The sequence below is a fragment of the Manis pentadactyla genome, chromosome 10 (genome assembly GCF_030020395.1).
Source record: "Manis pentadactyla isolate mManPen7 chromosome 10, mManPen7.hap1, whole genome shotgun sequence".
Taxonomy (NCBI): domain Eukaryota; kingdom Metazoa; phylum Chordata; class Mammalia; order Pholidota; family Manidae; genus Manis; species Manis pentadactyla.
Window position 1 is genome coordinate 32801473 of NC_080028.1, and position 24372 is coordinate 32825844.

General features: G+C 38.0%; 1 protein-coding gene across 2 annotated transcripts in view; it reads right to left on the bottom strand.

Annotated features, from left to right (window-relative positions):
* The window catches only part of LIMA1 (LIM domain and actin binding 1), a 75543-nt gene that overhangs the window by 10338 nt on the left and 40833 nt on the right, over positions 1–24372 (bottom strand). The window contains exons 4-9 of one of the 2 annotated variants that reach the window (XM_036890570.2): positions 19858–20322; positions 8332–8416; positions 7454–7602; positions 4730–4837; positions 1307–1391; positions 99–208 (exon numbers count right to left, since the gene is read on the bottom strand). In XM_036890570.2, coding sequence (XP_036746465.2) covers positions 99–208; positions 1307–1391; positions 4730–4837; positions 7454–7602; positions 8332–8416; positions 19858–20322 — 1002 coding nt within the window. The remainder of the gene's footprint in view (positions 1–98; positions 209–1306; positions 1392–4729; positions 4838–7453; positions 7603–8331; positions 8417–19857; positions 20323–24372) is intronic. The other variant, XM_036890581.2, reaches the window with a different exon arrangement.

Here is a 24372-nt window from a genome sequence, read left to right on the forward strand (position 1 = left end):
AGTAAAAACAGGTCACAAAGAACACAATGATTAAAAGGTGCAATGAGCTCTACTAGCAAACCAATGTTTAAAGGCTCAGAGAGAAATTGCTGTTGTACCTTCACTGCTTTGGGAGTAGAACTTTCAGAAAGGCTGGAGGCTTGGGCATCTGGACTTAGTGGCTTGGGATGGACAGGCTGCTGAACCTCACTCTTAACCTGGGAGTTACCTGTTTGAGTTACAAAAGGAAGACATTTTATAGCACCTCATGGGAAGTCTCAGAAAAGCTTCCTCCTCAAAGCCATGTTTTGACACCTCCACCACTGACAGACCTTTCAACACCAGGAAAAACACTGCTTTTCTGTGAGGACATTCTAATGCTAAATAAATGCTGTGCTATCCAGTTCTCTCACAAATTCAGTGACTCAGCCAGGCTTTCTCACCCTTTGCCACATACAGCAGGAATCCAAACTACCCCAGATGAAGCACTTTCTGCCCTGTAGTATTTGTTATTTCTTTTGAGGGTGTTTGTAGACTTTAATGACTTTTTGGTAGTTAGAACTCTCAAATCCTTCAACTGAAGTTGGGAAAATGGGGGAATGTGAGGGCAGAAACATCATACTGGGGGTGTGCATGTGTGAGTGACTGATCTGACACTTTTTGGTCAGTCCTAGAGCAGATATCCACGGATGAAGATTATGGAAAAGGGCTCCATGAATTCCATAATCATTGACATGTCACCTGTGTAAGTTAATTTCCTGTGAATATATTCATTGCATGGAAAACTCAGAAGAGGCACAGAAAAGTCATTTACACAGCTATTCAGGAACCACAAAAGGATTCCTGAAATACTAAAGTCAACAAAGTACTGAAGCATTAGGGCTTATTTTTCAAAGAAATGTTTTGCAGAACTAGTTGAAACTCAGAAAAATTTCTAGGCCAAGCAAAATGATTATAAAATAAATGTTCCAATTCTTTATCCTTATAAATGAACAAAATCCTTCTTGGCCAAATTTACATTATAATGAAGCTTTAAAATTAGTTTGTGCAGCTTTAACCCTGAAAAGGTTTGTTCCAAAAGGTAGGATTAGTTCAATGAGAGAAACATCAAAAGTATTCTGTCTGTGCCAAGTTAATCATATTTATTTGAATTTAACTTCTCCCTAAGCCATGAAATTCAGTGTGAAGGGTATTCAAGCATCAATTCTTAAAACCAAGTGAAAGATTTGATCAGCTAAATTCCTAGATGTAGTATGTTACCTTCTCAGCACTGACAGCAATGGGGAAATACCCTGACCGAATACAGAATACAGAACAAGAACCTTACCCCCCAGCTCTAAGAACAAATGCTTATGGGAGTCATCTTTAGCAGGGGTGGACTGGGCTGCCAGGCTATTCTCGGTCGCCGAAGCCTACAAAAAAAGGGGGGGATTAAGAATCACATTAAAAATAAAAGAGCAAACTGCTGTTAATGCCATAAAAACCTGCTGACTGCAGTCAGTCACTGGTTGCCTGGGGGAAATAACGGGCCCCAGAACAGCTGAGCATTTAAACAAGAGGCAGCAAAATGTCTTTTATGAGGATATTAACATGCCTCTCAATTACAGAGTAAAGCACGAAACAGACTGCACTCAGCTGCCAGAAGTGTGCATCATCTCCCTTTATAAAAGAACTTCTAAACCATATCATTCTACTCTCGAAAAAAAAAGGCAAAACAAAACCCTCCATCAGGGAGAGCAAAGTTCCTCACCATTTAACCATAACTTATTTCAAGGCAAGATAAAGTCTTTACATATAGGAACTATTCTTACTCTTTTATTTTCCTAATCCCTTATTTCAAAATAACCAAATACATCCTGCTGAAATAAATTTTCCAGGACAGAAGACCTTTTGATAGCTTTAAAACCCATTTACCTAAAACCAACTTCCAGTATTATCTTCCAAGTTAGTTTCCCTTTTTAATCCCAGCCTCAGAACGGCAGTGTTTAACAAGGTGTAAATCTTTTTCCCAGAAGCTATCAAATTTAAATAAAAAATGGGAACTTCTTACTAGTTCTCTTTCTCCTTTCTATGGGGCCACCCTGGTATCCCCCTTCACATTCAAAATCATGAAAGGTCAAGAGGTGACCCCAAATGCACTTTCCATGTAATAGCCTTTCATTCAGATGTCAGAGATTGAATGGCCAATGCTGAATGTTTATATCAGGATGTCTAATGTACTGAGTAAATTTACAATGGAGATTAAGTTGTTGGCTGACTGCATCTGAATTTCAGCATGCTCGTTTTTTTCCCATTACTCTCTTTTCATTACAGGAATTCTGACACGACATAAAACCAGTTATAACGGCCAACATTTACTGAGTGTTCACTATGTGCCAGGTATTGGAATCATTGACACACATGTTACTTCATTTAATGATATGAGATAAATTTTCTAAAAGTTGTGCATGGCCATTAAAGGCTCTTCAATTCTTGCTAATTAGAAGATGTTATCTACCCCAGGATGCTCTTCTCTCACCTCTAATTTAGTCACCTTGAACCTGCAGGGTAAACTTAATGCCAATTATGACATCATTGCACATGCCCAACCAGATGACCTCACTGCAGGAACAGCCAGGAGAGAGCACATGAGATTTTGCTCAAATGTTTTATTAAAGAAAGCACAAATTCATTCACAAGAGGAGAAAGGGAAGAACAATACCTTGACAAAATATTTTATTTCAGGCAAGTTTACCCTAGCATTAATGTCCTTTTGTAACAAGCTGAAATTCAAATAGTTCTTAGGTATTGGTTAACAAAAGCCAGGCAAACAGCCAAAAGGATGGCTGAGGCTCTGAAACGTTTTATGAATTTTAAGGCAGCCAAGGGTTTCTAAATCTGCAGTATGTTCTTGAAGATTATGTACTATCTCTATCTCCTTTCTTCCCCACCCACTCCTCAATTTGTGATTAATTGCACGGATGCCCTTTTAGGCTATAATTAAAATGTTCCCATCCCCCCAGTTTAGCTCAGTTCCAGTTTCAAATCAGCATGAAGACAATCAAGAAGCAAACATGAAATTAGATATAGAGACAATCCAAGCACTATTTTCCAGATGATCATTTTTTTAGCTATACCCCGAGGGTAGATGGGAGCATTTCAATGTGGGTATGTTTTTCTCTTGTTTCTTTTTTATAGAATATAAGAAAAATTCCAAACATATTTACTCAACTGTTTCTAAGACATAATCTCCCACTTTAAAAAATAGGAAAACCAGGTAGTCCAATGAGAGAACTCACTTGATACATGGCATGTGACCCATGGAACTAATGTGAGCCTACTGTTGCAAAGCTGTATATAATCTACTGGATGATTTTATGATTATGAAACATATTACTGTCAAATATTTTCTTATTATTTTAACATATTTATGTTATGTTTTGTAGAATGAAGTGATTTAATTTTCTTTCTCTTCTATTTTATGATTCAAGTTTTCTAGCCATTAATCTAAGATTATTTTTCTATGTGCCTACTTAAGTCCAAGTGTGTAGTGTATCTCATGATTCCTGTTGGTGTTCTGCCAATACACCATACTTTTAAAAGTCTGTTATAGTCAAATAAATTTGAGAACTATTACTCTTAGCCTATTTTAATGATCTCCCCACCTTTTGGAAGAAGGGTCTCAAGGGTGTCAATATGTATAACAGAAGCAATGATTTTTCTCCTAAGATTAATCACTGTAATAGATTTGAAAGCTCTTTTTCCTCAACTAAATATTTACTTATCATATTGACTGAAAGACAAAAAAGGCTGGATAATGGAGTGGCAAAGAAAATGATAAATTCACCTGACATACTGTTACTCACTCCAACTAAGCCACTCATCTAATGTTAAGTGCATTAAAACACAAATCTTATTTGCTTAAAATCTTCCATGGTTTTCTCTCTGTAGGACTACATCCAAACCCTTGGGGTGGCATATAAAGCTTTCCAAGACCTGCCCTGGCCCTCTCCCTCTACCTGTCTCTCACCATCGCCTATATGTACCTCATGTTCCAGCTAAGGCATCTGAGTTTGAATATCTGGTTTCCAAACCTCTGTTGTCTGCCTAGAGAGCCCTTCTTTTTCTTTACTCAACTTTTCCCTTATTCACATGGCCTATTTCCACACATACTTTAAGACTTGGCTCAGATATCACCTTCTTAAGTAAGTCAGGTTAAGTGTCCTCAGACTGAACTTCCATGCTTGGCCCTGTCCTGGCACTTGTCACACTGCCTTATGATAGCCTACCTGTTACTCATTTCCCTTTAACTCTGTTAGCTTTCTTGCAGATAAAGACCACACAGAAGGGTTTGTTTGTATTTCGTTTTTAAGCTTAGCATTTCCTGTGCTTAGCACAGTACATCGCTTTCAAAATACTTTGAGTGAAAGAATGACATTTTCTTGCATAAAATGTTAAATTAAGAATATATAAATATTTTGGAGAGAATATCTAATCAAAAGAGATTTTAAAAAATCACTTTAGCTCATTGCCATCTGAGCATTAGCTAAGCAAAAGAATTTTCCAGTGAAGGTTCATTATCTGGGCAGATATAAGTCACAGAGCTCCCCAACCAAAATTATGTGACCTGCAAAAATGACAATCTGTCCTGGCAGCTGTTACCAAATTCCCAGACACTGTGCAGCCTAGAGTTAGAGTTGTTTCTAATTTTAGGCACCTAATTTAGAACACATGCTTCCCTGGCAACTGGACATCAGACTTTCCAACCCACCTTTTCACCATCCTGATGGGAGCTGCAGACCTCGGGACCTGGGTGCACATTCTCCTTTTGCTCTAATTTATGAGTTTTGATTTCACCACCATTGGCTCTCAATTCATTCTACAAAATAAAAATAGTCTGTGAATTAAAAAAGAAATCACTATTCTCTTCTCTTCATAGTTCATCAATTAAACAACCGTGGAATGTTAAAAAAGAAGTTCCTTTAAGAGGCCTCAGGTCAAATTAACCCTCCAACTCTCACAAGCAACACCCATTAACTAGTGAGATGACAAAAGCAGCTTTGTGGAGACATACCTCAGAGTTAAATGTCTATACAGGAGTCTAAAACTGGATGCTCATTAGAATACGGACACACAGACACAGACACACGCAGAAACCACCCCAGTACACAACGTTCTCGTGATTCACACTTCCAGCAGCGCAGCTTGTGGGAATGCAAAGCTCGTGAGTTTTATCAGAAAAGACCATTTTGGAGCAGGGGAAAGGATATGCCAAGTGCCAATAATTAAGAAAATATACTGACCATATATCTAAATGCCCGGCCTGGAAAGAGAGACAGGGATGATGCATACATATGAAAGCTGAAATTATATTTAATACCATAAAATAACCTTTTCTTGAGCCTTTCAAAAACACATTTTTTGTACAAAACTCATACATTGTACTAAAGACATACCTTATTCTACTTCTCATAACAGAGCCTCAATATAAAAAAGCAGGCTTTAGTACTGTCATAAGAAATAAACAGGACCACATTTTTTTTTCCTTGCAAAGAGCACTTGGGGCAAAATATTAAAATGGACTTTATCTACCAGACCCCAAATCAATATAGTGGTAGATGAGTATGGACATTTCCTACCTTTAGTCTGTTTGTGATCTAGTACCTTTCTATTCTCTGTGATTCTTTAGGCATGGGGAAAAAACAAGTCATTTATGGTCAGAGGGCCAATGAGGAGAGTGTGAGTGGGCCTGACCGACTCAGGTATGGAGTTCCAGACTAAGGCATACAGCTCTGAGGGTGCGACTATGCGGTGGGGAGCCGGCAGCCCGCGCTGCGCATCCCAGCACTACCCGGCGATGCATTCCTGACCCTGGCCTCCAGAATCGCTGCCAGAGAGCGTGTGCCTTGTTACAACCACCCTCTGTGAGGGGCCTAAGAAATTCTTTAGAAATGAGATAAAATGTACTTTTTACAAGAATTCCTAAAGCATTTTCAACTCTTCAAGTTTACAGAGCAGGAAACTGCAGCACAAAAACTCTATTAGGAGTTTCTTAAAAAGTCACTGAACAGGTTTTTCCACTTACAGTCACCTGGTCAGAATGTTTATAGCAGGAGAGCACTCCAGAGCAGCAAAATCCTAAAACAAGAGGGAATTAAGCTCCACAGATCATCTATGGGCTGTATCCCTTGGCCTGCCTCTTAAGAAATGTCTAAATTAGCTCATTTTTCACACTCACAGTGAATAATGAGCCTGTGATGTTCCACTTCCCTATTGATTTATACAATCATCTCTTCTTAAAACTACAGTGAAAAATCAAGGTGAAATTATTATTGCCTTAGAGACTTAGCCCACCAATAAATACTACTAGAGAATGCATACTTCATAATGTGGGGAAAGGAAGACTCCACTCCTGGAATACATATTATGATTTCTAGTAGGCATCAGTTTCAGTCTGCCTGGGAACAAATAAAATTCAATACTGTTCTTCCAACTTTGTTAAAAAATAGGACATCAAGAGATTAATGGCTTGTAATTTGAAATCTTGGAACAAATGTTGGAAAGATACTTATATTATGTATGTGTACATGGGTATATACTAGTGTGTAGGTACAAATAAATGGTATTTAAAAGGGAACTTCAATGAAGCAGTTCTGTAGTGTCCACTTGCCTGTGAAGCCAAGGAAAGTATAAAATGGAAAGACCCTCCATTCTGTTTAGAAAACTAAATTTTTGTGTTTACTGAGTATGCTACCTTCCTGTCATTCCCTGCCCTACCTTTCTTATCCACTATTCTATTTCTTTAGAAAACCATTACATTAAGGAGGGAAGATTAAGCAGACCATGGATTGTATGGTTTCATTAATATGTAATGTCCAGAATAGGCAAATCCATGAAGATAGGAAGTAGATCTGTGGTTGCCAGGGGATGAAGGGAGGGAGGACCTAGGAGTGACTGCACAGGTATGGGTTTTTTTTTTGGGTGACGGAAATATTCTGGAATTAGTGGTGATGGTTGTACAACCTTGTGACTATATGAAACATCACTGAATTGTGGAGTTTAAAATGGTGATTTTATGTCCTTGAATTATATATTCATAAATTGCAAAAAAAACCCCACCCTACATTAATGCTGAATAGATCTGCTTTCTCTCCAGTATTTTTCCTTCCTCTCTCAAAAACAAAAATAAGTGTTTCCATTAAAATTAACAAGATACTACTTCTTGAACAAGAAAATTAAGTAGAAGAGATAGGAAAACTCTCAGTGACATTACTGGATGGTAACATCACTAGAAAATGAATGGAGTGGGCATGAAGCCTAGGAAGACAAAGTCAGAATTACCAATGAGGCTAGGGTAGGATTTCTGTGAAAGAATGGCTGGGGACCATGGAAGGAGGCAGGGCTCCCACGTCAGGGCCTGGGGGACATTTCTAGTTCTTGTGCTCAGTGACCATTTGCTGGATGAGTGAATGAATGAATGATGCAGAACACATACTGTATAGTTGCTGGAACTGCTCTGTTTGGATACAGCTGCCTGATACTTGGCCATTCGATCCTTTATGGAGGTTTCTGACAGGCGTGGCAACTCCAGATTTCGCCTGCTTTCGATTTTCTCTGAGTTGAACGTAGAAGATGACAACTGACCTGAAAGTATCCAAACAATGTGCTTTATGAGAAGATAAAATGTGACTTGAATGGTTTCAAGACTCTAAATTTTGGGCTATTCAAATTTAATTTCTTCTATTAAATGTACAAAGGAGCAGACTGGGAATATAACTGTCATTTACAGGTAATATTCACTCACTTTCTCAACATTAAAAGGAGAACGCTTACCATAATTAAGTATTGTATATATTAAAAATTTGGCTTATTTAATATGTGAAAAAAATAGATCTCAATGCCATTTTAATTATTTGGATTTATTGGATTATTAGGAGGCTGATGATTTTCCACCTTATTATTTTTTCCTTTGGTAAATGCCTATATATGTCCCCTTCAAAACATAATTCCACTCTCAAGGCATTATGTTATCACTGGTAATACAGGCTAACCAATCTTGACAGAGGAACCTGCCTACCCATGGGAAACCTCAAGCCCCACAGGACCACAGAGCCAAAAGTGTCAGTAGAACTTGCTTTGTAAATGCATAAAGGTACCCTTTGGTTAACACAGGTTACCACTGAAAAGGACGGATTAAAAATACAGAGAATCTATTTGTAGAGAGCAATGAAATTTGATAATGGTTTGTATCAGACAGATTTCCTTTTTAATTTGTGCCACTCTTCCTTTAAAAGCATTGGCTTTGAGACCAAAGGTATTGCTACAAGTGAGTACTTTCTGTAAAATGTCGCACACATGGAACTCTCTGCTTACCTGGGCCTATTTCCAAATCGTCCAGAGAACAGCTGTTTTCAGAGATCCTCCTTCCACCTGCACTTCGGCCTTGGGTTCGAAGGACCTGTTTGGAAAACAAAACCCAATAGTAAGCTTTGTACAGAAGGTGGGAAATCTTCATTCAATGTTCCAAAAGGAGGACTGCAAATCTCCTTCATAAATAAAATCCAGAAGAGATGAGATTTTATATTAGTTTTTATATTCCACGGAATGTGTTTTTAGTATAAATAGCAAGCACTACATATTCACAGGTGCCCAGGGAAAAATAAGTAACTCTCTATATAGCTAATGCTCTCTGCTAATGATCACTGCCTAACCAGGTTAATGAGAAAGCCTTGTAATTTAAGCAGCCATTGGAGGAGAATCCTCATGTCCCGGATGACGCTGACATGTCTCCCTACGGCACAGTCTTGGAGGCAGCATCTCCCATTTCCCTTTTCTGTCTATCCCTGCTGCTATTACCTTGGTTCACGTCAGCATCTTCTTTTCCCTGGACTGTCACATTACCTTTCTAATTGGTTTTTCTACACCTTCTTATCAAATCTTATGATGCTGCCATTATCTCAAGTAATACAAAGTAATTTTCCCAAAATATAAAGCTATGTTACTCTTTTGTTCAAAATTCTTAAAGGATTCCTAATAATTCTTGATTCAGATCTAAAGTGTGTAGTATGTCACAGAAGAGCAGTTCTAGATCTGGTCCCTAGCTACCCTCTCTAGGTATTGTCTTCCTCAAACTTTACCTTCCAGGAAAAGCAAACTGCCGTGAGGACCATGACTCTGTGTGGATAAAGTGAAGGTTCCTGTGGCCAGGATTCTCAGTTGGCCCTGGTCGGCTAGCTCACTACACATGTGTGGGCAGTACGTTGTTATTGACTCTATATAAAGAGCTCTGCCCAGTGCTCTGGGTGATGCAGTGGCACGGCTGCAAGGCTACAGGACAGCAGAGATGAGACTGAAGTGGTGCCAGCACTGAGGACAGAGACTGAGACAGCTGTGGCAGCAGAGAGGCCCAAAGGCAGAGACCGGCTTGCTGTATGCAGACTTGCTCTGAGTGGACAGATTCTAGTGAATGACCTGCCATCGTGGGAATAAATCTGAGTATAACCCTTTCACCCCAAGAACATTCTACTGTCATTTCTTTGGTCACATTGACTCTATAGTGAACTTGCCTGAGGCTGAAATCTATTGGCAAGACACACTGTACCTGAGTTCCCTCTACCCAGATAACTGTTTTATCCTCTGTTGTCTAGCAAATGCCTGTTCCTTCAAGACTCAGTGTAAGAGAAGCAACATTTCCTCTGGAAAGTCTACCTTACCACTCCCACATAAATCTAAGTAAGCCTTCTGTCCTCAAGGTACTGGTTGTCACACTTCTGTGACAATCCTTATCAAACTGTCATGTGTCTCTCTGCTAGACTGAAAGCCTACTGAGGGCAGAGACAATTTAAAAAAAGTTTTTTTTATAGAAAAGTGGATGGGTACAGATTTTTTTGAATAAAGTATTTTGAGATTCCCATAAATTACTACATTTGTGTTTCTCATATCTAAAGCAGATATCTACTTAAAGTTGCAAATTATAATTTTTAAGACTGGAAAAGTAACTCAAGAGAAAGCCACTTAGTGTCACAGAATGTTCCCACACACAGTACACAGAGAGTATGTCATGTTTATTCAGCTTGTAATGAGAGCCTTCAACTTGATCCTATCATTCAAATCTCAATTTATTTCCAGATAAACTTAAAGCAGGAAAGGTATCTGAAATCCAATATGACAGGAGATAAAACACTTAGTATCCTTTTGAATTCAACATTAGTAGATAGTTATTAACCTTTAAGTTCAACGGACTAATCAACTCCACAGCAAAGTTTAAGATAGTGAACTATCACTTTTTCAAGTTTTCCCCCTTGGAGATGAAAACATGCCATCCCAAAAATCAGAGCCATGGATTGGTTTGCTTGTACCATACCAATAAGAATACACTTTCTTGCAAATTCAATCTACATTTAATATAATTTATCTCCAGTCACCTCTGCTATTTACATTATTAATCAAATCTACTTTAATAAAAACCAAAATAAGCTGTAGTAGCTCTAACCTTGCTCCATCATAATTCAGGTCAGTTGCACCAACATTAACTACATCCACATGACTCATATGATGCAACATACTCTTGCTCCGGGAGCAGCCCCCATCTAAAAATAAAGGTCATTAACTAAAGCGAAAAGTTCAGCAAGATATCCTCCATCCACATTTTTGTTTTCAAAAGATTTCTTTTTGCAGATAATTAAAGGAAATTCCAAAGATTCATTCCAAATGCTGCTGTACTGTAAGATGATCACTGTAAGAACTAGAATTTTCAGGGCTCAAAAAGGGGAAAAGCCTGGAAATACTATACCTTTTTTTAACCGAAAGGGAATAGGTTAATAATGGAGCAATATGTCAAATATTTACATTCTGTCAAAGGTAAAGTGGAAGGATAATTCCAAGAGTATGTATTACATGTCTCAACCCACAGAAAGTTCAGTTTTCCGTCTGTGCTTGTCACAACCTTCACAACCCTCTCTGTCTCATGGGAGGTCCCTGCACTGATAGTACTGGGAGCAAGACCACATAGAACCAGAAAGCCAGTGTAGAGGCTTTCTTTCATTACAGAGGTATAAAATTTCCCATCTTTCCTAGCTTTTTATTTAAACCTTTGGGTTAAGTAATTTTAAGTATTAAAAAAGTGAAGTGCAAAGCTATTTGGGCTTGGAGAAAAACAGAAGAATCTCTGGAAACCAAAGCTGTACTGACACTGCTTCTGAGGAAGAACACAACTCTGAGATGAAAGGGCTTTTAATGAGATCCCAGGTGAAGCACAAAGTTTTTTTCAGTACCTTTTCTCCTCCAAACCACTCAAATATTAAGAATAACAAGATTTCAAGTGCATTTACGATGAATTTTATGATCTTCATTTTACAAGTGGCAATTTGAGTTACAGGAAAAAGGAGGGGTTTCCTCCAATATTTCTCAAGGAAGTAGAAGAGCACAGAAAGAAAAAACACAGGAATTCTGATACTGAAATACCCTTCTGCAACATTTTTATCACATTTCAGCCTGTTTACTCAGATGCCTAACAGAGCCTAATCATCATAATCTGTTAAGAGAAGAGAGAAAAGACACTGGACGACTTTCTGGAATTTCCTAGAGCTTTGGCCTCACCCCACCCAACAAGTCCTCCTCCTTCCTGTCAGCTGACTGTAGTAACTCTCATTAGCGAGAACACACCTTAAATATTCTCTGTGAATCCATAAACCAAACACATCAACATGAAGCAATAAGAGAATAAGAGTTTGGGGGTTTTAGCCAGTAGTCCGTTTAGCCAGTAGGAGTTTCTTCTCTCTGGACATTTTTTTTAAAGGAAAAAGTAAGTTAGGTCCCAAACGTCAAGTAAAAAACAGGATTTCCTGTCCTCTGTAATACTATTTTCAGGGAAAATTCTCTTTAAGAGTTGATTCTCAACACTTTAATTTACTAAGCGCCTCCCACCTCTCTCAGCTGCTTCCTTTTAGCCTTTTAAATTTGACCTTCAGACTCTCTCATCCCTCCTAAATCAAGGGTAGAGGAAGGATGACTTTTAGGGGAAAAATGGGATTTTGCTCAACTATGCTTGTGGGTCACAGGGTGTGGATAAACCTGGCTTTAACTTCTCAAAGTATTTGGAGATAAACATTTCCTCCCATCATGGACCTTCATAGAAAAAACTGAGCTCATTTAAGTAAAACAATACTTATCTCCAGATGCTGGGATTTCTCTATATTTTCTTTATTTTTAAGCATTCTACAATAATTATGTGTTACAATTAGGAAAAAAAGAAATTTTCATTTCTTTTATATTCATTAAATTCATATGTGGATAAAAATGACAAAACCAAATACTGATGAGGTAATGGGGAATAAGTTTGTCCTTAGATTGTGCTAGTGGTGTTATAATAATATAATCTTTGAGAGCAAGCTGAAAATATGTCCAAGGATTGTTTAATTAATTATATCTTTTGACCATAGTAATAACATCACTTCAAAATATAGCTCCCAAAAAATAACTAAAAATAAAATGCTTCTGCCAAGATGATTAGAGTTCTATTAGGCTAGAAAATAACTGAATTGCCAGGGAATGATTAAACAGTCTAATGAAATACATCATTGTCTTCAAAGGATAACTTCATGAACTAGGAAGATATATAGGAAGGTCTGTATAGAAAGACTAAAAAGATAAGGCACACAGAACAGTGAGCACAGTGACGAAAACCATGTAAAAACTAGTTTTGCAATGATAAGGATATCATTGCGCACAACAGTGTATAACTGATGAAGGCTACTCCTTTTTACTGGTTTATTTGGCCTTTTCTTCTCCTTTCTGGTTTACAATGTGTGTGTGTGTGTGTGTGTGTGTGGTTGTTCAGAAGATTATTTAATTTATATAAGAAAAACAAACCTCCAAAACCCATAAACTTCTAACTTGAGTTTTAGTACAAATCTTTTGCATTCCAATGTATTTCCTCTCTTCATTGCCCTGATGTTTTTTATTCAGTTAAGAGACTATAAAATGTGGGAAGAAAGTAGAGAGCTCAAGTCTTTGAGAATACAGCTGTTGATGTTTTTTAATTGAAGTGCAGTTGACATGCTAAATTATATTAGTTTCAGGTGTACAACATAGTGATTCAACACATATACATTATGAAATGATCACCTCGATAAATCTAGCTACTACATCACCATACAAAATTATTACATGTTATTAACTATACTCCTTATACTGTATATTGTATCACCTTTTTATTTTGTAAGTGGAAGTTGTACCTTTTAAACTGCTTCCACTATTTCACCCATCTCTTTACCCTCTCCCCTCTGGCAACCACCAGATTGTTTTCTGTATCTGTGGGTCTGTTTGTTTTGTTTGCTCATTTGTTTTGTTTTTTTAGATTCCACATATAAGTGAAATCATATGGTATTTGTCTTTCTCTGTCTGACTTATTTCACTTAGCTTAATACCCATTGGGACCATCCATCACAGCAAGATTTCATTCTTTTTTAATGGCTAAGTAATATTCCATATATATATATATATATACACACCATTTCCTCTTCATACATTCACCTATCAATGGACACTTAGGTTGCTTCCATACCTTGGCTATTGTAAATAATGCTGCAGTTATTGATATGTTTAAATTTTTTCTGGTTTTCTTAGATTTCAAAGAAATGAAAGCTGTGGCCAGTTGTTTTTATCCAACATTCATGCCAGCTAACTACATACTGGTTTTAAATTTTTTCTGGTTTTCTTAGATTTCAATAGAAGTCAATGAAATTGACTAGAAACCAGTTATGTAGTTAGCTGGCATAAAAGTTGGATAAAAACAACTGGCCACAGCTTTCATTTCTTTGAAATCTAAGAAAGTTATTAAAATATCCATGAAGACAGCGTTACATGGTAGAAGAGGTACTATACAATTTCAGTCCTTGTTTTGATGTTAATTAGATACATGACATTGGGCATATCAGTTAACTTCTCTGACCTCAACTATTTCCATCGGTAAAATAGGGATTTTAATATTCTAAATGCCTGTATAACCTCTGACAGCCCCTTAAACTTCTAGGATTTATGTCAATGATTTTGATAGGGATTTCTCACTCATTGTAACTCATCAATGAGTTAGAAGGCTACAGGAAATGACTAATATATTCACCTGCATACACACCTATGTTGTGTAATCCAGGAGTGAGTCCAGTGGCAGGAAGACAAAGGTGATGATGTTTGAAGGGTAAATGGAGTCTTTATGGCCCCTCCGAACTCTAATAGCCAACATTGCTTAGAGGATATTCCAGTCCCCTGACATTATTTTTCAACATGTAATGACATTGTAATGAAATTGACTAGAAACCCGTATGTAGTTAGCTGGCATGAAAGTAAGCAGGAAAAAGATGCTTGGTCCACCTGGCACGTCAAGGTAGGCATTTAGGGCAACAAACAGGGAGAAATATCAGAATTCCTTGCCTGGCACCTTCACACTTGGATCCATTATTATCTTACCTCAAAAGACAAAGAATTACTCAGAGTTACTAATTATGGGTAAATGGAACTTAATTTCTACTGGTCTGAGGTCTTTATAAAAAATGATCTGCTGTAGAGAGAAGTCAGTCAAAACAACAGAGAGCAGTGTTACTTACATTCTGAAATTACAGAAGAAGCTATAAACCATATGTAAATATAATAAATCAGCAAAAAAATTAGTTTTAATAGGATAAATCAGAAAGATAGCATTGATAGATAAACAAAGATAATTCTTCTATTTAACAAAACCAGTTAACCATATTTGAGCATCTAACAATATACCTAATGAAGGTTTAACATTGGGTCATCTTAAGATTTATGATTTACTGATAAGCAAATTAAAGATATACTCCCCTATATTAGGATGACTATATTAAACCCCACAGTGATTTTGATAGTTATTCAAGTCCTTTTCCTAAGTCCACCTTAAAATTATGACTTAAAAACATGCAATTAATACCAATTATGTACATCCTCAGAACTGTATTCTTCTTGGAATGTAATTCCCAATAACTTACTTAAGACATTAAGAAAGAGAAGAAAAATCTTACTAAGATATCATTAAATGGGTAAGGGAACACATGTATTATTATTAACCAAGAGAGGAGAAAATAAAATGCTATGGATAATTTTATAACAATATACAGGTTCCCTATGGACACCTACCCATTCTTCAAGAACGCAAATTTAATTGTTTCTTTGATGTAGATTGTAGATTGGTTGGCTGTGGATAAAATATCTGCTGAATACAGATCAGACTTCAGCTTGGTTGACTTATTTTCTCAAGGGTTTGCTACACTACACCAACACATATACACTGTTCTGTACTAGTGTTATATAAAGCTAAACAAAACATCAAGTGTCACTCCAGGAACTCAGAAGAAAAGCCACAAAAATACAGGACTGTTTGAAGAAGGATAGTTTTACTTTCCTATAAACAAGTGCAGCTTTTGTTGGCTGTATTCATATAATGCATTTGTGATGCCAGCCATTCATATACTGATCCTGGTGATAAGAGGAAGAGAAGTTCTAAGGGAAGTTCAAGGGTTTAGGAATGTAAGGGGAAAGAAGTAGCAAACTAGTGAAAAGGAAGATGGGACAAAGGAAACTTCCATTTTTATTCTAGATACTTCTATTATAGCTGAATTTACTGGTTGTAACATAAAGTGAATTAACACAATTAAAATATGACTAACTGGAAGCATGACAATATACTATGAATAATGGGGGAAAAAAGAAAAGGAAAAAAATTTTTTTTCTAAGTAGTTTCAATTCTATTTACTGATGGACAAACTTATTTTTACCTTCTCATTACTATCTCCTATTCTTGGTTAGCCCCAAAGAGTGTGCGAGTTTATGTGTTTTAGGAAATAGGGATTTTTGGTGAGGAAGCATTCTCTCTTCTCTCCTTTCTTCTTTTATAAACACTATATGGAAAAAGCAATAGTGAGCATCTGTGTAAAAAAAATCAAGGGATTTATTTCCATATTTCAGTCTTATTTTCTTACATTACATCTAATTGGTTCAATCTTGACCCAAGCAAAAGACAATACTTTAAGTAGGTTGTGAAGGTAGAAATATACCACCCAAGTACTTGGTCTTTATTCTCCTATCCAAGAATTTAGAACAAAGTATTTTAGGAACCAAATAGAAAGAACTGAGATTAAGGAGCCTGTCATATGCTCCCTACATTGCTTGGTCATTCCTAGGCATGGAAGAAGATGCACTTAATTTTTTGTATAACTACATTCTGACTTCTAAAGATTAGAGATTCAAATGTCAACATGATGATAATTGAAACTTGCTTATACTAGTCGATCAGCTTTTTCAGAAAAGAATGTCGAGAATAGTTACTTAAAACCCAGATCAACATACATGTGAAGTTTGAGATGCTAAATCACATTCTGTATGTCACTGGTTGGTGGGGGTGGGTTCTTTTTCCTGGTGATGATAAACTACATTAATCCACCCACTATTCATTCACTTGTAGGAATTAGACCATCATGTTCAACTAAATCATCTGACCTGAATAACCAAAGGTGGAAGATATGTGAGGAATAGCCTTTAATCAATTCTCATTATTTGTCAGGTATTTGACTTCAAAGGTTCTTTTCTTCCTTTTACTAAATAAACACTAAGAGCCAAGTCATTGTGCTAACCACTGAAAGAGAATGCAGATTGGGGAGTATAGAAATTTAAACATGACTATTAAAGGAAGTATGATGTAAAGTGCCCAAAGAGAAGCAAAAAGAAAATTCTACAGGTGAGAAAGGTTAAGTCATCTGGGAGAAACTGAGGTAAGGCCTCATAGCTCTTGATGGACCTTCAAAAGGTACAACAAGCATGAATAATTTGGAGAATGAGTAGTAATCCTGGGTTTGAGTCTAAGACTGATATGAAACTGGAAAGGTAGATTGGGCTCAGACTGTGGAAGACCCAAATATTAAATGTGGATTAGTTTTGAGGCATCAAAAATTTCTGATCAATGTATTAACATAATTTATAATTATATTTAGAAAAATAAATAGCAACAGTGTAGAGGATGGATGGGAAAAACAAAAAATGAGAGGCCAGTGGGGCAGGTTGTACAACTTCTTTGGGACCAGATGGAATGGCCCATACTTGAGAAATGTGTAGAGGACAGACTTATTCAGGTGGCTTAATAAGTGACTGAGTGGGAGGGAGGATAGGGGCCAAAGAAAGAACCGATTCCAAGCTTCATAGACCAGGAGATTTGGTGATCCATTTAAGGGTTCCAGGGGTAAAGCAGGTTTTGGTTGGAAAGATAATGGATTCTTTTTCAGCTTTCTTGAATTTGAGTGCCTAAACCATATTCACAGAGAGATGTCTGACCTGGTAGGCAACCAGAAATATAGGGCTGAAGCTTGGGTTAAGAGTTCAAGATTAGAATTGGGGATTCATCTCAGAGAGTCATGAAAAGAGATGAGATTACACAGGGAGAGAGAAAAAGACAGGAGGGCAGAGAAGAGATCTGGACGAGAAATGGTCAAGAACAGAAATCATCTCAGACAAAGGGAGCAAGAAAAACTATGAAAAGTGGACCTCAAGCCAGTCAACTTTGGCTCCTCTGAATAACTTTGATAGTAAGATATAAGAGAGTATGACATTAGACCACATATTTCCATTATCTATGTGCTCCCTGACCCTGCTCAGCTAGTTTAGATTTAATCTAGTTCTCTAAATTCAATTATGGAACCAAAGTTTCAGACAATTGGTACCTAATATTAGTGTGTCTCACTGAAGTACTCATTTGGTAGCTCTGAAGTACGTTCTTACTTGTGTACTCTTGCTCCTAAAGGATTCTAGCATCATCCCTGTCATATCTCTCAGGGCTTCCATTCAAAGATCCAATCATGCAACTTCCTGATTAAAAACCTCATCCATGTTAAAGTTTAAATTATGTTAACAATAACCATAACCCAGTTTCAGACTAGTTATTCCTAAAGCTAAAACAGACACAGCTTTTTAAAAACAGTTCTATTGAAATGCTAGACAAAACTTTAATTTAAAGCAATCTAGGCTGCCTCCAACATGGATAATGAGGCTTATTTAGAAACAGCTATAAAAATTAAGGGCGGCTGTGTTTTGCACTTTCTAAGCAGTCCATTAAGTGACAAATGACTATTGAATCAGCAAGTTTAGAGGGGCACCAGGGTCAATCTTAGAAATGCCCCCACTCCTCAATCCCGCCATATCCTATACTGTTAGCAATCAGGCGGCCGGGTGCCATCAGGGCTCTCGTAGGATCCTTCTTTATATGAATTTTTCTCCACTCTGCCCAGCCACAAAGGGATAGGCTTGTTCTGACCCATCTCTCACCAGACATTTATGAGAAAAAAGTCTCTCACCCGATCCTTACACATAATCAGCATTTTTGTCTGCTGCAGCCCAGTTGTTTCCTACCTTAGGCCAGTTTCAACATGCACCAGCCTTCTGCACTGAATCTAACATTGTGTGTGCTGGCATGACATCAGCCGTCCTGCCCCTAACAGGGGCCTTGAGGAGGGGACATACAATGGTGCTTTGAGTCCCAACAAAGACCCTTCCTCTCTATTTAGGATTTCTGACATTTTTTCTTTCCATTTAAAATTCTTCTTCCCATTTAAATAAAAAGAATTTGTTTTATTAAGACTATAAAGGGGAAAGTGGGAGTTGGCAGGCCTGGAGGACTAAAAATTGAGAGGGATGAGAGTTTAAAAGAAAGTCATAAAAATGCTTTGTGGTCACATCTCTTGCCAACTGGTTTCAGTGTTAAAACAGAGCTAAAATTCATGCACAGAAAAGGGTTCTAGGTTTGCACACCTTTAAAAATTCTTTCTACATCCTCAGATGACCCCAAAACACTCAAGAACTTTCCTAGGCAGAAAAATCACCTGGGTACTCCAAGTTACAGAGAGAGTGACGAGGTCTCACCAAACACAACTGAGGATCTTAGGATGAATTTATCTAATTTTTATCTCAGAAAGAATGCTTCATACCATTGCTTCACAAATGGAGGGCTTTGGGCCAAATATTTAGCTTTAAAAAAATTCAGCTTTCCCATCTAAATGGAATCAAGAATAAATGATGGCTTTGCTTTCCGTCAGATCTGTTTATTTCATTGTAATGACTGCTGTAACAAACCATCCACATGTACAAAGCCAGATATGCAGGGAAGTATGAGAAAACTGGAAAAATTTACCAGTTCTGCTGCCCCTGGATTGTGTTATAAGTCACCAGCATATGTAACTCATTTTCTAGTTAAGTAATTCCCTCTGGGGACCTGGTCTGCAATCCACACGAAGGATCAAATTTCATTAGCAGTTGTAGGAAACTGCAACCCTATGCATTTGCAAGTCAAAACTCCTGAAGGCTACAGCTAGTCTGGCTATCTTCATTGATTTTTTCCTGGGAGAGAATTTTAGTTGATAGAAAACATTTGTTGGAAGGTACAAATGAGGAAGTTGAGAAGAAGGGAGGCAGCTAGCAAAGAGACAACCAAGCCTCAGTCTTAATGTTAAACTCTGGCCTTAACACTCAGCCTGCAGCTGTGTCCAAGCGGAGAGAGATTCAGCCGTAATTCCACCCCCCAAAGCTACAAGTGACAAAAGGCACAGGAAGACAAATTAAAAGGGCAAGCATACTAAAAACACATAATCCAATCGGCATCAGACTCTTCATTTCCAGACACCAACTTGAATCCCCGTGTATGCTGGATTTCACATGAACTGGGTCATAGACTCACAAATCTTAGCATCTACGGAAATAATTTGAGATTTTAATGAACTCACTTAACTTAAATCAAAAGACACACTGACCACATACTCGCCGCTACCAAACTATCTAGTTTGGAAACACAGCTTTATGCAGTTGAATTGGCTTTCCCAAGTTTTAAACCAGCCCAATTCTTACCTTGGTCTGAGTTGGTTCACCTTTCTCAAACATCATCTTAAGCCTGTTCAGCGGAACATTGTATTTTTCTATTTTGTTTGCAGCTTCTGTGTTTTCACTGATTTCCGGTTTTCCTATTTCATGCCTGGATTCTCCTAGACAATTTTCCATTTTTTTACTTTCTGTGGAGGGGTCTTTAAGATGCGCACTGTCCTCGATGCGTGGATACTGACACTGAAAAAGGGCTTCAGGAGGTGATCCAAGTCTAGGTCTGGCACGGACACGTTCCCCTTGGTCAGCTTCGGTCCCAGAGGCAGAGCTGCTTGCCACTTCAGCGGGAGGATGGTTGCCTCCGTGCCTGACCTCAGCGCTGCTGTTCCGCAGGGGGTCTGTGTGAGACTCTGCTTCCAGCCCTGGGTTCTCCCACTTCTTCTTCAACACAGTCAGGATCCCCCTTCTAAAGGGCTGCGGGAGGTTTTCAGTATTCTAGAAGAACAAGAAGTAAGTGCCAGTTATAACTTGCCTGCTGAAACATTCAAACATGCTGTTCTTTGTAAAATGAAAGTTAAAATTCTAAGCTGCTCCTGGTCCACTGGCGTTTGGGACAGCTGTGAACAGTTACAGCTACTGCCACATGGAGAAAGCATCCACCCAAGGAGAGGGAAAGGGAGAGGGGAAGAGAGAAAAAGTCAGGAGCTGGAGCAGGAAGTGATAAAACAGGATAGCCTTATAAGGACAAAATGAGAAGCAAGGAGAACCCAGATCTAATGATAGAGACAAGGGATTTTTATCCAAAGATTAATAGGCAAAACAAGAAAGAAGAAACAAAATACGTTACTTTAAACACTATAAATATGTGTCAGTAAAAGTTTGTCACTACATGCTGCAAAATTACATGGTGAATCCTGACGTTTTTTCTTTTCAGTAGACAAAATGCAATATAGCTAAAACGGCCCAATGCCAGTAATGGAGGGCAGTAGCATCAAGGGTTGAAACTATTTGTAGAAATTTAAAGAACTCACCAGACTTTATATGTATTTGCATAAATGATTTTTCATTATATCTGTCTTAATTTACATGCATACAAATTTTATTTTGACAGAAGAACCGAATTCTCTTTTCTTCCTGCTCTTCTCTACATATTTATGCATGTATAAATTCTCAATTACCAGAAATTCACCATTTCACAGATCCTGTGGTTGAAAAATATCCAGGCTTCATATGAAAACACTATCACCCCCTCTCTTGACTGAAGGACAGACTTGATACATCTAGGGAAGGTCCCTTTCACCTGAGTCAAATGGAATTAATTTATACATACAAGACAGACTGAACATAATCTGGAAACTGTCACTGTTGTTCCACAGTAACAGAGGAAATATGCTTAATGAAGTAAAATTCAAAGTCCCGAACTTTGAAAGTATTCCTATAAATTAAACTAAGTAGCACCTCCCAACAAACTACAAACTCCAATACCTGTATGCTTTCCGATCCTAAGGTCTGTGACTCACGTCTTTCAACTAAGAAAGGACAAACCATGTAGAACTGAAAGTCTTCAGGGAATTAAACAGGATTAGCAGCTATACTGGGAATTAAATCTCTCACCCTATTACTCTACTGAGTACACTCTCAGAGCCATATCACGTAGTACCAATGCTTGAAAAAAAAAGTTACAGAACAACTGCTTGATTTCAGTCTTTAAATCTCTACTGACAAGATGAGTCATTGAGGGAAGCATGTATGGATCAGAGCTATAAGAAGCATGAAAAATTTTCTTGTTGGAAAAGAGTGAATTAAGGAAACAGCTCCAGTCACTGGTGCTACCTTAACTGACGCAGCACTCTGGGCTCTGTGCTACCTTCTTCCACACAATGGATGAGTCACCTGGGTCCCGACTTCATCTGCCCTGCCCAGAAAGGAGCCCTGAGAATCTCAGTGGCATTTTGCCTTGGTAACTGGAGACAACTTTCCTCGGTAATCATGTGGTCCAAGTATATCATTGACATGGAAAAATGCTCATAAGGTACTTTTGAGTGGCAAAAAGCAAATTATAAGACAGCGTGATCCCACTTTATAATACACATATATATTTATAAATATAAGCATAGAAAAGTAGTCTGGAAGAAAAGACATCAGATGTTAAAAGGTTACCTTTGGATCACGCGGATAATGGCCATTTGCATTTTCTTTTTTCTCTTCACAATGAATGTGTATTCATTGTGTAATAAAAATGAATGTAAAGATAAAATTATACATCATCTTCATATCACAAAAAAGCTTCTACAAAATATTAAACAAATTTTATGTTACAGTAGTAAGCAGCTTGAAAATTGTCATTTCTACTTGACTTGTGATGGCCAGGAAGAGGGATTTGTATAAGAGAATATCAGCAGTGTCCAAAACAAGAGCCTGGGTGGAGGACATCCCTTAGGGGGCATTTTAATGTGGAGTAAATGAGCTCTTTTATTAAAAGGAGCTCTTAAGGATAAAGTTCAGAAGTGCTGGAATGGAGACAAAAAGGGGAAGGGTAGGGCCATGTGGCCTGATAGCATTAAAGGTCCCATACCCTCAAATCACTCCTGGTGCATGATCTAGGCCATGCAAGTTGTCCAGGTCTTTAGGCCCCGGGGCGAGCAAAGATGGGGAGGAGGGGCTACAGTTTGGGAAACACAGAGAAGAAGGTACAGAGCAAAAGTGATACCTAAAAGCCATTTGGGCAGCACAATGAAGAATATTTGACTGAGATAGCCTGGGTTATCAGTGGATTTGGGGCCACTTATATTTTCTTCTCTTTACCTGTATTTTCTACAATGAACATATATTACTTATATAATCCAATTCCATCCAGCCAAGTGACCATGGGCAAGTTTAACTTCTGAAACAGGGCTATTCTGGAGAACAAATGAGACTCTATTACAGCATGTAGTATATTATTTGACATAAATAGGCACCTACTAAGTGGTGACAATTATTATTAAATGGGTGGTTCACCCTACTTCTCCAGCCACACCTCACAATGGTGATCAACCACAGTACTCAGTCATCTACCAAATCCTGAACTTGGGTTACAGTCTTTTACTGTTCTTTCTACTCTCTCTCTAGTTTCTACTGTTCCAGAGTGGGGAGGCGGGCACAAAATAAGGTGAAATTCTAGTTGGTGTCATTTGTATCAAGGTTTTAACTTTTTTCCCAAGTATTTTCCTAGAATAAGGTAGTGGGAAGTCAAGGGAGCTGCAAGTTTTCAAGGGCCTGTTGGTTGCTACACTACCACAGCTTCCTTTCTCAAAGTGACATCTAGCATGCTGTTCATTCTACCTAGCAAGGCAGAGAATCTTGGCAGATTTGCCTCTAGACCTAACTGGCTGCCTGAATCCAGATCAGGCACACCCTGGAGATGCTACAAAGTGTCCTTTCTGCAGGAGTATTCAAGTTGGAATTGGGATGAATCCCAGCCTTGTCACTCTGAGATGTATGAACTTGGATGTGTCCCTTCCTCTGTTTGGGTCTCAGTTATTTCACCCATCATATGAAGTAGTTGGGTTGAATTAGCTTTAGCATTGAAATCTTGGCAAGGGAATCTTCATCTTAAAAGCAGGAGGATGTTTAGTAGGAAACAGCAGTGGGGTTGAAAACATGGACTGCCTGGATGTACAGCCTCCAAGGATGGGGTAGAAATTCCCAGGCTGAGCGCGTCTCAGAAAAGCGGTGGCCAGTCGTTATGGAAATGAGTACCCAAATGGCACAGATTTCCAAAGCAGCACATTCCATGCTTGAAGGGAACCTGAAAGTCTAACTGATGGTGGTATTAATGGTCTGTGTTTCTGTGTCCTAGATAAGATATAAGTGGAAGAGGAAGAGAAATGGAGGGATACATTTCTGGGAATCTAGGCTATGTAAACTGATCCCACTATTTGCTGAGGAACCAATATACCACTTGCTCCTGATTGTTTCTCTCACTTGCTTTCCATGGTAAAAGGTAGGTATTCTTCCACCTGATCAGTCACTTCTATACATTTATATGGATGTTTCTCCCTGTTCTTCAGGAGACAGTAATAGCACTGCACCACTGCTAAATTCTTAGTTTTGATGAATGTACCATAGTAAGGTGTTAACATTAGGGAAGCTAGGTGGAGGTATATGGGAACTCACTGTACTAACTTAGTAACTACTGTAAATCCAAAATTATCCAAAATTAAAAGTTTGGTTAAAAAAAAAGTACACCTCCCTCAACTTTCTGTGTTTTCCTCTAGATATTGCTGTCTCTAGCATCTCACAGTGAAGGGTCTTGCAAACACATCTGTAGTTGCTACTTCTATTTGATCGCTTTTCACTCACCTTAATTCTACTACCAAAACACTTCTGAAGTAGCTCCAATTAAGATCACCAGTTGCCTCTTTAAATTTGTCATTTCATTCTCTTATTTTTAACTTATTATTTTTCTCAACTACTAAAGTAATTTAAAAAACTTATTGGGGGAAAAATCATAATCAAAATAGGAATGTATGCACTGCCTTGATGTATGTTATAATTTACCCT